The following is a 12,116-nucleotide window of genomic DNA, read 5'->3' on the forward strand; positions in this document are numbered from 1 at the left end:
CAGATGCAGGAAAGGGGATCCAGGAAGCCTGAGAACGGCTCCAGTGCCCTGGCCGGGCCCCTCACCCAAGGCAAACCTTTGGAAATCAAGTTTAAAGCTCCCTGCTGCTGCCCTGAGGCCGCGGCTTCCGAAGGACTGCTCACCGCCTGCAACAGAGAACGAGGGAGGAAGTTGTTGAAGAAGTTTCTCATAAAACTGAGTTTCCATGGTGGTGATGGTGGTTGTTCTTTTAATGAGGTCGACCACAACCCCAGACCAAATCCTTTTTATAGAACTTTCCCTCACCAAAGGAAACAGAAGACTAAGGTTCTCTCACCTCCTTTTTTCCCTCCCTTCCCTTATCCAAACAAAACCTTCTCAAATAATTTTAGGAATTGCCCAAAACTGTAAAACTCAACTTCTGACAAAAGTATAGCTTTTAATATTTGACAATTTGTGTTAAAACAAAAATTGACCTTCTTGGTTAGTAGCAAGGGGGAAAAATCAATAGTATAATTTTCAATAATTCATAAAGCGAACGCCATTATGCTAAATCTTAACTATTAATCTTATCCTTTACAAAGTCTCGATTGATTTGTTAATAAAATATCTTCCCGTGTGTGGCAACAGCGGGTATAACTCTTTAAAAACCTTCAGAAGCAAGAAAATTACCAAGTAGCCCAAGAATGTAGATGAGAATTTTATTGATCGCCCTGATTCTTCTTAATATGTATTAATAAATTCCACAACCTTTTGTACCTTGCACTTGTCAAAAACCAATGCTTTTACAAAATCCATAAAAGGAAAACATATTTTTCTTTGCAGAAGAACCATATGACACCTTTGCATCACTCTCTCCTGCTTGGCCCAGTCAATTTTCTAAAACTTCTGGAGTCAGAGGGTGAGAGTTTCCCCTTCCTAGAAAACATTCTTTTCTCTCTTCTTCCTTCCTTCCTCTTTGCCCTCTATTTTCAGGGCGTGTGGGGAGGGAAACCTCGGTTTAGTTGGTTTAGTTCTTCCGCTAAGAACCCGGGGGTGGGGGGACGCTTTCGCGGATGCCGCGCTGCTGGCGAGGGACTGTCTCCAGGCTGAAAGCTCCCAGCGGCCCGGCCCGCAGAGGTCGGGGTGTGGTTCCCTGAAGAGCCGAAGGCTCGAGTAGCCCACCGGGGCGCAGAGGCGCCGGGAGCTGGGGCGGGCTGGCGGGCCGAGGCAGAGGACAGTGCCGGGGCCGGGCCGGTCCTCGGGGCTCCGCGGTGCTGGTCAGCTGCGTGGCCTCTCGGCCCTCGCGGCCCTTCTCGACTCCACTCCCCAGGATATCTTGGACGCGTCTAAGGCGCCAGAGCTCTTTCCTGTGGACTCCTGGGGTGGGATGTCTCAGAGTCTGGGGAGTCCAACTCACCTTTCCCAGGCTGTCCGAGACAAAATGAACCAGGCTGGGCCCCCACCCACCGCCCTGGCCCCGGCCCTCTCGGGCGCCTTCTGCCTGGGTGTGTGCGGGGAATGCTTCTGTGTGCTGGCGCCACGGCGCCCGGGCTGCCCTCCCCGCGTGTGTCCTCCCGGAGACCCCTCGGGCCGAGCCTTTCCTTCCGCCTGCGGGCCCAGAGGCTGGAGTGGGGGACGCGAGTGGGGCGGGCGGGCAGAGCGAGCCCCGGGAGGCCGGCGGGCGGCGGAGAGCGCTGCGCCGGTTGTCTCCAGCGCGCACTATCGCGGGCGCGTAGTAGATGTCGCTGTTGTCCGCGCTTACGCGGCCGGCTGGCCGGGCTCTGGAGCACGTGACCTGCGAGGAGGCTGCGGCTCAAGGCCATTTTCAAATCTCATTGGCTTGGTTGTCATGTGGTCGGCAGAGGCATCCACAATTACACGGGGAATGTTTTCCTAGAGATGTCAGCCTACAAAGGACACAATCTCTCTTCTTCAAATTCCTCCCCAAAATGTCCTTTCCCAACAGCTCTCCTGCTGCTAATACTTTTTTAGTAGATTCCTTGATCAGTGCCTGCAGGAGTGACAGTTTTTATTCGAGCAGCGCCAGCATGTACATGCCACCACCTAGCGCAGACATGGGGACCTATGGAATGCAAACCTGTGGACTGCTCCCGTCTCTGGCCAAAAGAGAAGTGAACCACCAAAATATGGGTATGAATGTGCATCCTTATATACCTCAAGTAGACAGTTGGACAGACCCGAACAGATCTTGTCGAATAGAGCAACCTGTTACACAGCAAGTCCCCACTTGCTCCTTCACCACCAACATTAAGGAAGAATCCAATTGCTGCATGTATTCTGATAAGCGCAACAAACTCATTTCTGCTGAGGTCCCATCGTACCAGAGGCTGGTCCCTGAGTCCTGTCCCGTTGAGAACCCCGAGGTTCCTGTCCCTGGATATTTTAGACTGAGTCAGACCTACGCCACCGGGAAAACCCAAGAGTACAATAACAGCCCCGAAGGCAGCTCCACAGTCATGCTCCAGCTCAACCCTCGCGGCGCGGCCAAGCCGCAGCTCTCGGCCGCCCAGCTGCAGATGGAAAAGAAGATGAACGAGCCAGCGAGTGGCCAGGAGCCCACCAAAGTCTCCCAGGTGGAGAGCCCCGAAGCCAAGGGCGGCCTTCCGGAAGAGAGGAGCTGCCTGGCAGAGGTCTCCGTGTCCAGTCCCGAAGTACAGGAGAAGGAAAGCAAAGGTCGGTATGAGCAGAGTTGTCACCCCAGCGGGGCGCGCAGCCCTGGAACCGGCAGAGAGAGGGAACACCCGGGTGCCCAGTGCTGAACCGGCAGCCTGGGGCCCCGACTGGCAGGTGCCTCTCCTCCCGTCTTTTAGAAGGGCAGTCTTAATCCCGAGATGGTTTCCTCTTCTGCCGCGCTGCCCTGACCCTCCTGGCTAGTCCTGGCCCCGTGCTGATGGCGCCTGGACAGAGGAAGGGCTTGCCGGGTTTATTTTTCCTGAGCTAGACCTGAAATGCAACAAAAGAGCGCAAATGAGACCTGAGGCTGGTAAACGCAGCCCCAGAACCTCCTTTCTCCCGCTCAGATTTGCAGTCCCAGCCGTGCCTTTCACTCAGTGATGATTTTAAAGTGGTCCAAGGTACCGTGTTCGTGTTCAAGTGTATGCACCCCGCATCCTGCGAGCTTGGGGACAGCAAGGGGAACGAGATGGCTGGACCAGTTGGTGCTTGGGCTGGAGAACAGGGCTCCCTGCCTCTGCGGGGCTAGGTAACCTTGGCTTTGTCTGGGGAAAGTGCGGAAAGCTTTGCAGTCCTTTTGCAAAGGGGGCAAAGGCATAAGGGAGGGAGAATGGAATGTGCAAGGCCCACCCGGCAGGGCCAGCCTTAGGGCTGGATAGGGCAAAGAGCCAGGGGCTCTGGCTTTTCTGCCCCCAATCCTCTGCCCCAGTGCTCAGAGTTGGGCCACAGCAAGGAGCTACATTTCTCATTTCTGGGAGAATGCTTTTGTGTGGGGGCAAGAAAGCACAAGAATTCAGGAAATTCTGGGGCATAAAACTATGCCCAGGCAGGGCGGAGAAGGTGTACTTGGTTCCTCTGGTATCTTTTGAAAGAGAATTGGTATCTCTAAGCCTGGCTGTGGGGCTCCCCGCCTGCCTGGGAGAAGTGGGGAAGAAGTGGCAGGTTTGGGGATCCGAGGCAGCAGTGGGATTCGTAGGCTTGTCAGACTGTGGTTTGCTTCTTCCACTCTAGCCCTGTTGTGAGATGATCATTTAGAATGTTGCTGGTGAGATCCTGAAAGTTTACTATTGTACTAATATTTTGTGCAGGTCAGAAAGTAGAGAGAGAGAGAGAGAGAACGCTGACACAGACGGCAAGAATACCCACCCATTTGTGTCATTTTGGGTACTTTAACTAACCTGGCATCATTTACAAATATCTTTCAGGGCCCACCTCATGTGAGTAATGTTTAATGCAAGCATTTCCCAAAGCGGCCTGGCTGCCAGCGGGGTCATGGCCAAGGGTAAATTTGAACAGATTGAGAGAAAAAAAAAAATTCTTGATTTTTTTTCTTCTTCTCCCTTTAATTTTGTTAGAGGAAATCAAGTCTGATACTCCAACCAGCAATTGGCTCACTGCAAAGAGTGGCAGAAAGAAGAGGTGCCCTTACACTAAGCACCAAACGCTGGAATTAGAAAAAGAGTTCTTGTTCAATATGTACCTCACCCGCGAGCGCCGCCTAGAGATCAGTAAGAGCGTTAACCTCACCGACAGGCAGGTCAAGATTTGGTTTCAAAACCGCCGAATGAAACTCAAGAAGATGAGCCGAGAGAACCGGATCCGAGAACTGACCGCCAACCTCACCTTCTCTTAGGTCCGAGGCCCGTCAGAGGCTAGGATCGGAGAGGGGCGTCGAGTTCCAGGGCCGAGTGCTGGAGGACTGGGAAGGCGGAAACAAAACCTTCAATGCTCTTTGTTTTTTGAATTTTTTTTTTTTTTCCTGCTAGAATGTGACTTTGGGGTCATTCTGTTCGTGCTGCAAGTGATCTGTAATCCCTATGAGTATATATATATATATATATTAAAAAAACTAGCACGTGTAATTTATTATTTTTTTTCATCGTAATGCAGGGTAACTATTACTGCGCATTTTCATTTGGCTCTTAACTTATTGGAACTGTAGAGCATCCATCAATCCACTCGTCCGTCCAGCAATGTGACTTTTTCATGTTTTTCCTAACACAAAAGGTCTCTGTGTGTGGTTAGTCCATGAGCTCATGGCGTTTTGAATACATCCAGTACTTAAAAGTACTTAAATTACATATATATTTAAAAAGATTAAAACCCACAAGCTTTGGGGGGAGGGGGACTAAAAAAGCACATTACAATGTATCTTTTTGCAAATGAGTTTAGCAGTTGTCCTTGGTGAGATGGAATATTGACTGACTTTGCCTTGTAGCCTTTCCCTTGTGGTGCATCTGTGGTTTGGTAGAAGTACAACAGCAACCTGTCCTTTCTGTGCATGTTCTGGTCGCATGTATAATGCAATAAACTCTGGAAACGAGTGCACTCCCTCTGCTTTCTGAAATGGAAATATGTTGTGATGGAGATGAAAGACTTTGGTGAGATTATCTTCCTGTTAAACTGCTTGTTTGGGGCAGTTGCGGGGGTGGTAGAGAGTAGGGGAAGGGATATGGGAGAGAAAAGCTGAAGGGGGCCTTTGGTGCTGAAATTTTTGGCAGTGGTGGGGGAGTGATAATCCAGGCTGTGCCTGCTGTTTTCCTAGTTGGGAAGAAGGAGGGTCCTGTCTCCCCCTCCCCTCATGATAGTAACATAATTAATTTGTCAGTGGTTGTGAACTTTCCTCTAGCCTGAGCCTGGTAAGTAAACCTGTGCCCAAACCGCATTTTCCTCGAAGCTCCCCACTTGTGTGTCTTCCTTTCTTTGGTTTTGGTTGTGTTATTTTAATGCTTTCAGTGGAGTCTTGGTGATTTCTAGCTGTGTACCATCGTCAGGGACTAGGTCGAAATCAGTCTTGCCCACCTGGAAGCCGCGGGGCCTCCATTACAGGAGCAAAGACAAGCAGCAGCTTAGCATTGCATCGGATCCATTTCTGCTCCCCTGTTCTTATCCCTACCCCCATTCCAAGCACAAGATAGCCAGGCCACAGTGAAGCCAAAGATGAGTGAGTTTTCTCATCCCACTTTGCCGTGGTTTCCTTGTAGAAGGATTTTATGTTCAGTGATTACCTTTTGGTGGCCTACATGAAAAAAAAAAAAATTGAAGGAAGGAAAGCCTTTCACCAGTTAATTCTCCCTCCATTTAATTACAAACTGCTGGTTGGAGCCATTATATCTGGGAGGCAAGAAAATGTACAAAAGGTGACCGAAAGAATTTGCAGATGAACATGACTTCCCATGAAGTCCAATGTTCCAGTTGTTACCATGGCCCAGAAAACTCCAGCTATCTTTCCCCTGTGTATGAGTGTGCATATAGATAGATGGATAGATACATAGATTGACTGATGGATTGCAGGATCCTCAGCCCACGAGAGTCAATACTTTTCTAGTCCTGACAGGGAGAAGAGGAGAGGCCTTGGGGGGATGAGCTGACAGAGAATTCGTTACCCTAGGTTGTGCTGTGGTTTCAAAAGGTCTCCAGTAGACTCAAGCAGCTTCCTTGACAAATCCTTGGATTTATCAAAGGGCAAATGAAAATGACAAATCCTTTTCGTGTCCCCCCCCCAACTTTTCCGCTAAAAACAATCTCTTTAAGGGGGCCTCAGCCTTAAAACCCTCGACCAAGAGTCCTTGGGAGACTCAGTAATTATTCAGAGTTTTAAACTTCCCTGCCGAAAACAGAGATTATTTTCCAGGTCCAAGACAGAAAGCTTTAGGGGAGCCATTTCCTAGGGTGGAAGATGGATGGCATCAGTGCCAGGTTGGGAACACTGGAATAGATCTGCCCAGACCTCCATTGGTTGGGCAGGAGAAGGAAGGCAGTTTTAGCTTCTCAGTTTACCTCCTGCGATGTGGGGAGCACCATTCGTTGTTGACAAGGGGTCATGTCTCAGAGGAAAATCTGGGCTACAGGCAGAGGCAGCTCCTCTGGAATAAAATCAGAAAGCCTTTGGCAAAGGCAATCAATCAGACCATAAGTAGCCATTTCCCCCTTCCTTTCAGGGGCTCAAGGTGGGCTGGGAGCCCCCCAAGGGTGCTCTGGGCAACTTGTAGAGCGAGGAATATATCCTCCACCCGCCGACGCCCGACTGCTTTTTGTCTCGGCTCCCAGCCGGGCTTCCGAGGCTTTGTACCATGGATTTGGGAGTGACAATGGGCATTTACCTCAGATTCAAGGCTGCCTAGCCTTACCTTTGGAGACTGGGGGAAAAAAAGTGGGGAGGAGGGAGAGGAAGAAAGAAAAGAATTCGTAAGAGTAGCCCAAGGACCAGGGCTTTTTTTAGAGATCTCTGGAATTCACTTGGACGCCTCCAAGTGAGAACCAAGGGGAGCGGCCTGGCCCAGGGAAATGCTGTTCCGATGGCCATTCTTGAGGCACGGTCGGGGCGGCAGCGGGGTGCGGGCCTGCGCTGCCATTTGGGTTCTGCCCTATGGCGTGTTCTCTTCCAGGACCTTTCCAGAAGTCCCGGAGAAGACAAGGCACCCCGGCCGCCACGGTCCGCGCGGTGCTGACTGCCAGCTTGCGGACACTTCCGAAGGCAGAATGAGCCCGGGCGGTGGCCGCCGGCCGCGCCCAGCCCAAGGGCCAGGCCGCCCCAGCTCAACCCTCCGGCCTCGGCGTGTGCTCAGCCTCACGTCGAGGGTGTGTGTCTGCGCGGGCGTGTGTGAGTGTGGTAGGGGGAGGGGGGCCTTTCGAGCTGCTCCATCCGTCCGTTTTATTAGGGACACATTAATCTATAATCAAATACACCTCATAAAATTTTTATTGAAAGGCATAATATCATTACAGAGGTCTTCCACCTGTTTTAAACAACACGACAAGCTGTGAGAGAGCGTGTGTGGGTGTGCGTAGGCAGGGGTGGGCTGGGGCCGGGAGAGAAGCACCGGGAGAACTCCCCTCGGGCGCCAGGGGGCCGCCTCGGAAGGCCGGCCTGCCTCTGGCCGCACAGGCTCGCGCTCCCCGCCCCCGGCCGCTCTGGGCTCTGCCAAGTGCTCGGTGCGCCCAGAACTCACGGCCGGGAGCTCGGAGCCCAGACGCTTGAGGAGGCAGCCCCAGTCCGGACTGCAAGACCGAGGGCGGCAAGAAGAGGCGAACAAATAGTCCCCAGCGCCTCCTGCGGCCGCGGTCGGGGCGCGTGGTCCCAGTCGCCACCGGGTTGGCCGAGTCAGGCCGGGCCGAGCTCGGCTCACGGGCCGGGACCCGTGGGCTCTAATTGTTGCTCTTATGTTGATGATGATTTTTTTTTTTTTTTTTAAATCACAGCAGCCCCCAGTTTAGCGGACTGATTTACTCCTGGTATTGGTAAATATGATCACGTGGGCCGCGCGACCAATGGTGGAGGCTGCAGCCTGCGAACTAGTCGGCGGCTCCGGCGCCGGCGGGGAGCGGCGCCGCGGCGGGCAGTGTAACCTTGGGTGGGAGCGCGGGGCGCCTCAAAATGTCCTCCAGTGGCACCCTCAGCAACTACTACGTGGACTCGCTCATAGGCCATGAGGGCGACGAGGTGTTCGCCGGGCGCTTCGGACCTCCAGGGCCTGGCGCGCAGGGCAGGCCCGCAGGTGTGGCCGACAGCCCGGCCGCTGCCGCCGCCGAGTTCGCCTCGTGTAGTTTTGCCCCCAAATCGGCCGTGTTCTCCGCCTCGTGGTCCGCGGTGCCCGCCCAGCCCCCGGCGGCGGCGGCGATGAGCGGCCTTTACCACCCATACGTGCCCCCGCCGCCCCTGGCCGCTTCCGCCTCCGAACCCGGCCGCTACATGCGCTCCTGGATGGAGCCGCTGCCCGGCTTCCCGGGCGGTGCGGGCGGCGGCGGCGGCGGCGGCGGCGGCGGTAGCGGCGGTGGCCCGGGCCCCGGTCCCAGCCCCGGCCCCAGCGGCCCACCCAACGGGCGCCACTACGGGATTAAGCCTGAAAGCGGAGCGGCACCGACCCCCGCCGCCGCCTCCACCACCTCCACCTCCTCCACTTCCTCGTCTTCCTCCTCCAAAAGGACTGAGTGCTCCGCGGCCCGAGAGTCCCAGGGGAGCGGCGGTCCCGAGTTCTCTTGCAACTCGTTCCTACGGGACAAGGTGGCAGCGGCGGCGGCTGGGGGAACCGGGCCCGGGGCGGGGATTGGATCCGGGTCCGGGGCAGGCGGCACATCGGAGCCCTCAGCTTGCAGCGACCACCCGAGCCCGGGCTGTCCGCTGAAGGAGGAAGAGAAGCAGCATTCGCAGGCGCCGCAGCAGCAACTTGACCCAAGTAAGTGCAAAAGAAATTGCCCCCTGATTTATTGCTGAAACCTGTAAGGCTCGAATGTGCAAAACTGATAGTTTTACTAACCTATAAAAACGTCTAGACGCCTACCCTAGCCTGGGCGAGCTACACGCATCCATAAAAAAAGCGTCCCATAACCACCTACCCTGGGCACGCGGTTTGTACGGTAAACAGAGCTCGGGCATTAAGGCTTTTTATGATAATTCCCCCCCCCCAAGTTGTGAAAACCGGCCATCCTTGGTGAAATTAATTTAACGACCTTTTCTCTCCCCCACCCCGTTGTCTCTCCCTGCCTCCCCTCCGCCCCTCGCTCCCCTTCTTCAAACCCCCCTCTTCATAGACAACCCCGCAGCAAACTGGATCCACGCTCGCTCCACCCGGAAAAAGCGCTGTCCCTACACCAAATACCAGACGCTTGAGCTGGAGAAGGAATTCCTCTTCAACATGTACCTCACTCGGGACCGGCGCTATGAGGTGGCAAGGATTCTGAACCTCACAGAGAGACAGGTCAAAATCTGGTTCCAGAATCGTAGGATGAAAATGAAAAAGATGAGCAAGGAGAAATGCCCCAAGGGAGACTGACCCGGCGAGGCGCCAGCAGGACCGCTCTGCTTTGCAATGGCAGTGGGGTTTTTTTCTTTGTGGGTGCTTGATTTCCAGAACTTCTCCAGCCATTCGGACATTCCCCCCACCCCATTTTATGTAGAAGTGACTGTGTGGTTGGTTTCTGTGAGGTAATTTGGGGGACTCTGTATTTGCTCGCTTATGTGTTGGAGAAACCAAGTGGCTTTGGGGTTTTGCCCTATCCTGCTCCCCTCTTTTCCTGTTCCGTTGGTTCCTTAGGAAATGCCATATTTTGTGAGTGCACGCTGGTTTGAGAAGTCCTCTCCTGTGTAAATGTCTCCTATATTTCTGAAAAGTGCTGTAGTTTAGCCCCGAGCGCTGCTTAGCGCTGCTCAAGCAGGGGCCAAGCGCACCCAATTTCCGAGAGCGAAGGCAGAGCGACGACGGTGCGGAGGCCTGCCCGGGCCGAGCCGTGGCCGTGTTGCCCACCGGTTAAGAAAGCCCCTTTTCCTCAGGGAGGCCGCGGTCCCTCCACTGAGATCTGGAATGAGGCTGAAAGAGGAGCCCAGGGCCGCCGGTGGGTCAGGGGTTTCTTCTCAGTGCACTGGAGGAGCCGCACTCTCCCTGGGAGGGTTTGGCTCGCGTGGGCGGCCGCGGGTGTAGGCCCTCCCGGTTCCTGCCTGAGGACCAGTTGTAAATGCTACCGCTTCCTACCAATAAATGCTGACCTAATCAAATGGAGCCCAGACGCTGGCCCTGAACACTGTGTGCTTGCTTTCTCTGCCTCTTTGCAAAATATCACCCTTATGGGACTTCTTCCCCATCTTGGGGAAGGATACTCTGCTAAAAATCCATGGCCCTTCCACCTGAGAGGTCTCTGATGTGCCTCTGAGCCTCGCTTTGGTTGGGCAGACTGCAGCATAGAGCACAGCCCCCCCTCCCCTCCCCCGGGGAGCCCTAGGCGGTCTTGTCCCAGCCTGCTTCCAGTGCCTCGGCGAACTCTGTACCCGGGACCCAGTGTCAGCATTGCAGCAGAACCGGCAGAGCCGATGGACCCCAGAAACCAAGGGACCTTCTTTCTAGGGCTTTGACATACCGCACCCCATGTCTCCCTCAGCTCACGGAGTCGCAGCCATCAACACCCCCGCTTCCCCTCTCCCCCCTACGCAACCAGGGAAAGGCCAACTCAGCACCCTGGGGCAACTCCAGTTGCGCGGGGCTGGCTGGCTCCGGGAGGGCTGAGCCGGTTAGGCTATGAGCTTCCGCCCCTCCCCACAGGAGCCCCGAAGTGACCTTAGAAGATCAAAATGGTCAAGGCTCTCCTCCGCAGCTATCCCCACCCCGCTCCCCCCTCCCCCACCCAGTTTCTGTGTTTAGCCCCCAGCTCGGCCCTCCGAGGGCCGCTTTCAGAGGCTAAAATGAAGGTCATTGTAAGTGAGGATTTGGGCCCAACACAGCCTTTGCAGGCCCGAGAGGCGGCGGCGCCGGGTGGCCTGGGCTGGGCGGAAGGCGGGGGCGATGGCAGAGTTTTGGGGGGATCCGGATGAAAGAGGGGACATGAAGGAAAAGCAGAGGGGGGCAGGGAGGGAAATCCAAGGCCCAGATCCGGCAGAAGGTGCTGCGTACCCCCCGCCCCTGCGGCCAACCCGATACCTTGGGCTCTTTGAAAACAGGAAGAGCCAAGGTGTCATAAAGCCATTGAGTCGGCGAGACGTCTGGAGGTAATGAGTTTACAACAGGCCCGGCGCTTCGCTTTGAAAGCATCTCATTTTGATGTTTGTGTTTGTGGGAGGAAAGGAAAAATGCAGACAAAACTGGGTCTTAAAATCTGGACAATAAAATATAAACAGGACTCCGTTGGACTAAGAAGACAGGGGCTGGGGAGCCCCGAATGAGGTGTGAGCACCTAGGAAATAAAAATGGGGGCAGTAGGAAGGAGGAGACAATACAGTTCTGATTTTTAAAATAAGCTGGGTATAGAAGTAGCCAGTGGGTGGCTCTCAATAATATTTGACTATGGCCGCCGTTAGCTCCTTTTTAAAAAAGGAAAATACGTCTGTTATTTGGGGGTTGGGAGAGTTAGTGCTCTTGGGTCGTTTACTTAGGCCGAGCATCTCCCAGCCGCATGGTCGAGGGAAAGAGATGAAGTTACCACTTAAATGACCTTTCACAAAAATATCTAGCCCTCCGCTCCAAACACAGAGCAAAAATATTGTTGGAAATTATTTGTTTGCTTATAGATAAATTAATCGTTACAGCTGAATTGGAGGAAAGCATTTTAGAAAATGAGAAAAAAAAAAAAAAAGATCAGCCTCTTAGGAAACACCTAAACTGATTAAAGTCTTCACTTTTAAAAAAAAACTCAAGTGGAATGCTCAGCCAATTCATTTTGCTCTGTGACTTTTGATATACATTTAATATCTCATTTATTGTGCTTAGAAGTTCCAATGAACACACCCCAACGGGGCCTTTCCAGACAGGCATTCAGAGATAAATCAAAAACGTTTTTAATTTGCCTTCTATCCCCACCCCCATTGTCCAGTGAAATGGGCCTGAAGCATTAAAATTACGAAGTAGCTAACATTCAGGATTTAATGCTACATGTAAGAGCTTTAAAAGAAAAAATGAACGAATTTAACTTCTGTAATTTCTTAGCTTTTGAAGTCCGTGGCTCCACTGTTAAAAAAAAAAAAAAAAAAAAAAAGG

The 12,116-nt window shown here is 53.3% G+C and overlaps 2 protein-coding genes across 2 annotated transcripts; both read left to right on the plus strand.

The window, feature by feature from the left end:
- The first annotated feature begins 672 nt into the window (after nucleotides 1-672).
- Nucleotides 673-4,979, plus strand: HOXD10 (homeobox D10). Its single transcript, XM_086359424.1, has 2 exons — nucleotides 673-2,655; nucleotides 4,011-4,979. Exons 1-2 carry the CDS (start codon nucleotides 1,701-1,703, stop codon nucleotides 4,286-4,288), a joined length of 1,233 nt encoding a protein of 410 aa, XP_086215550.1. The 5' UTR covers nucleotides 673-1,700; the 3' UTR covers nucleotides 4,289-4,979.
- A 2,647-nt stretch (nucleotides 4,980-7,626) lies between these two features.
- On the plus strand, nucleotides 7,627-10,171 carry HOXD9 (homeobox D9). The gene is made up of 2 exons (XM_086359439.1): nucleotides 7,627-8,831; nucleotides 9,187-10,171. Exons 1-2 carry the CDS (start codon nucleotides 8,033-8,035, stop codon nucleotides 9,426-9,428), a joined length of 1,041 nt encoding a protein of 346 aa, XP_086215565.1. The 5' UTR covers nucleotides 7,627-8,032; the 3' UTR covers nucleotides 9,429-10,171.
- The last annotated feature ends 1,945 nt before the right edge of the window (nucleotides 10,172-12,116 follow it).

This window comes from Bos grunniens, chromosome 2 (assembly GCF_055505025.1).
Source record: "Bos grunniens cultivar Pamir isolate PY7600 chromosome 2, Bosgru_T2T1.0, whole genome shotgun sequence".
In the NCBI taxonomy this organism is placed as follows: domain Eukaryota; kingdom Metazoa; phylum Chordata; class Mammalia; order Artiodactyla; family Bovidae; genus Bos; species Bos grunniens.

Bases quoted from the DNA above. Each gene is read 5' to 3' on its own strand.
- HOXD10 (XM_086359424.1), top strand. From the start codon at position 1,701: ATGTCGCTGTTGTCCGCGCTTACGCGGCCGGCTGGCCGGGCTCTGGAG. The intron at 2,656-4,010 runs GTCGGTATGAGC...TAATTTTGTTAG, and splicing joins ACAGGAGAAGGAAAGCAAAG to AGGAAATCAAGTCTGATACT.
- HOXD9 (XM_086359439.1), top strand. From the start codon at position 8,033: ATGTCCTCCAGTGGCACCCTCAGCAACTACTACGTGGACTCGCTCATA. The intron at 8,832-9,186 runs GTAAGTGCAAAA...CCCTCTTCATAG, and splicing joins GCAGCAGCAACTTGACCCAA to ACAACCCCGCAGCAAACTGG.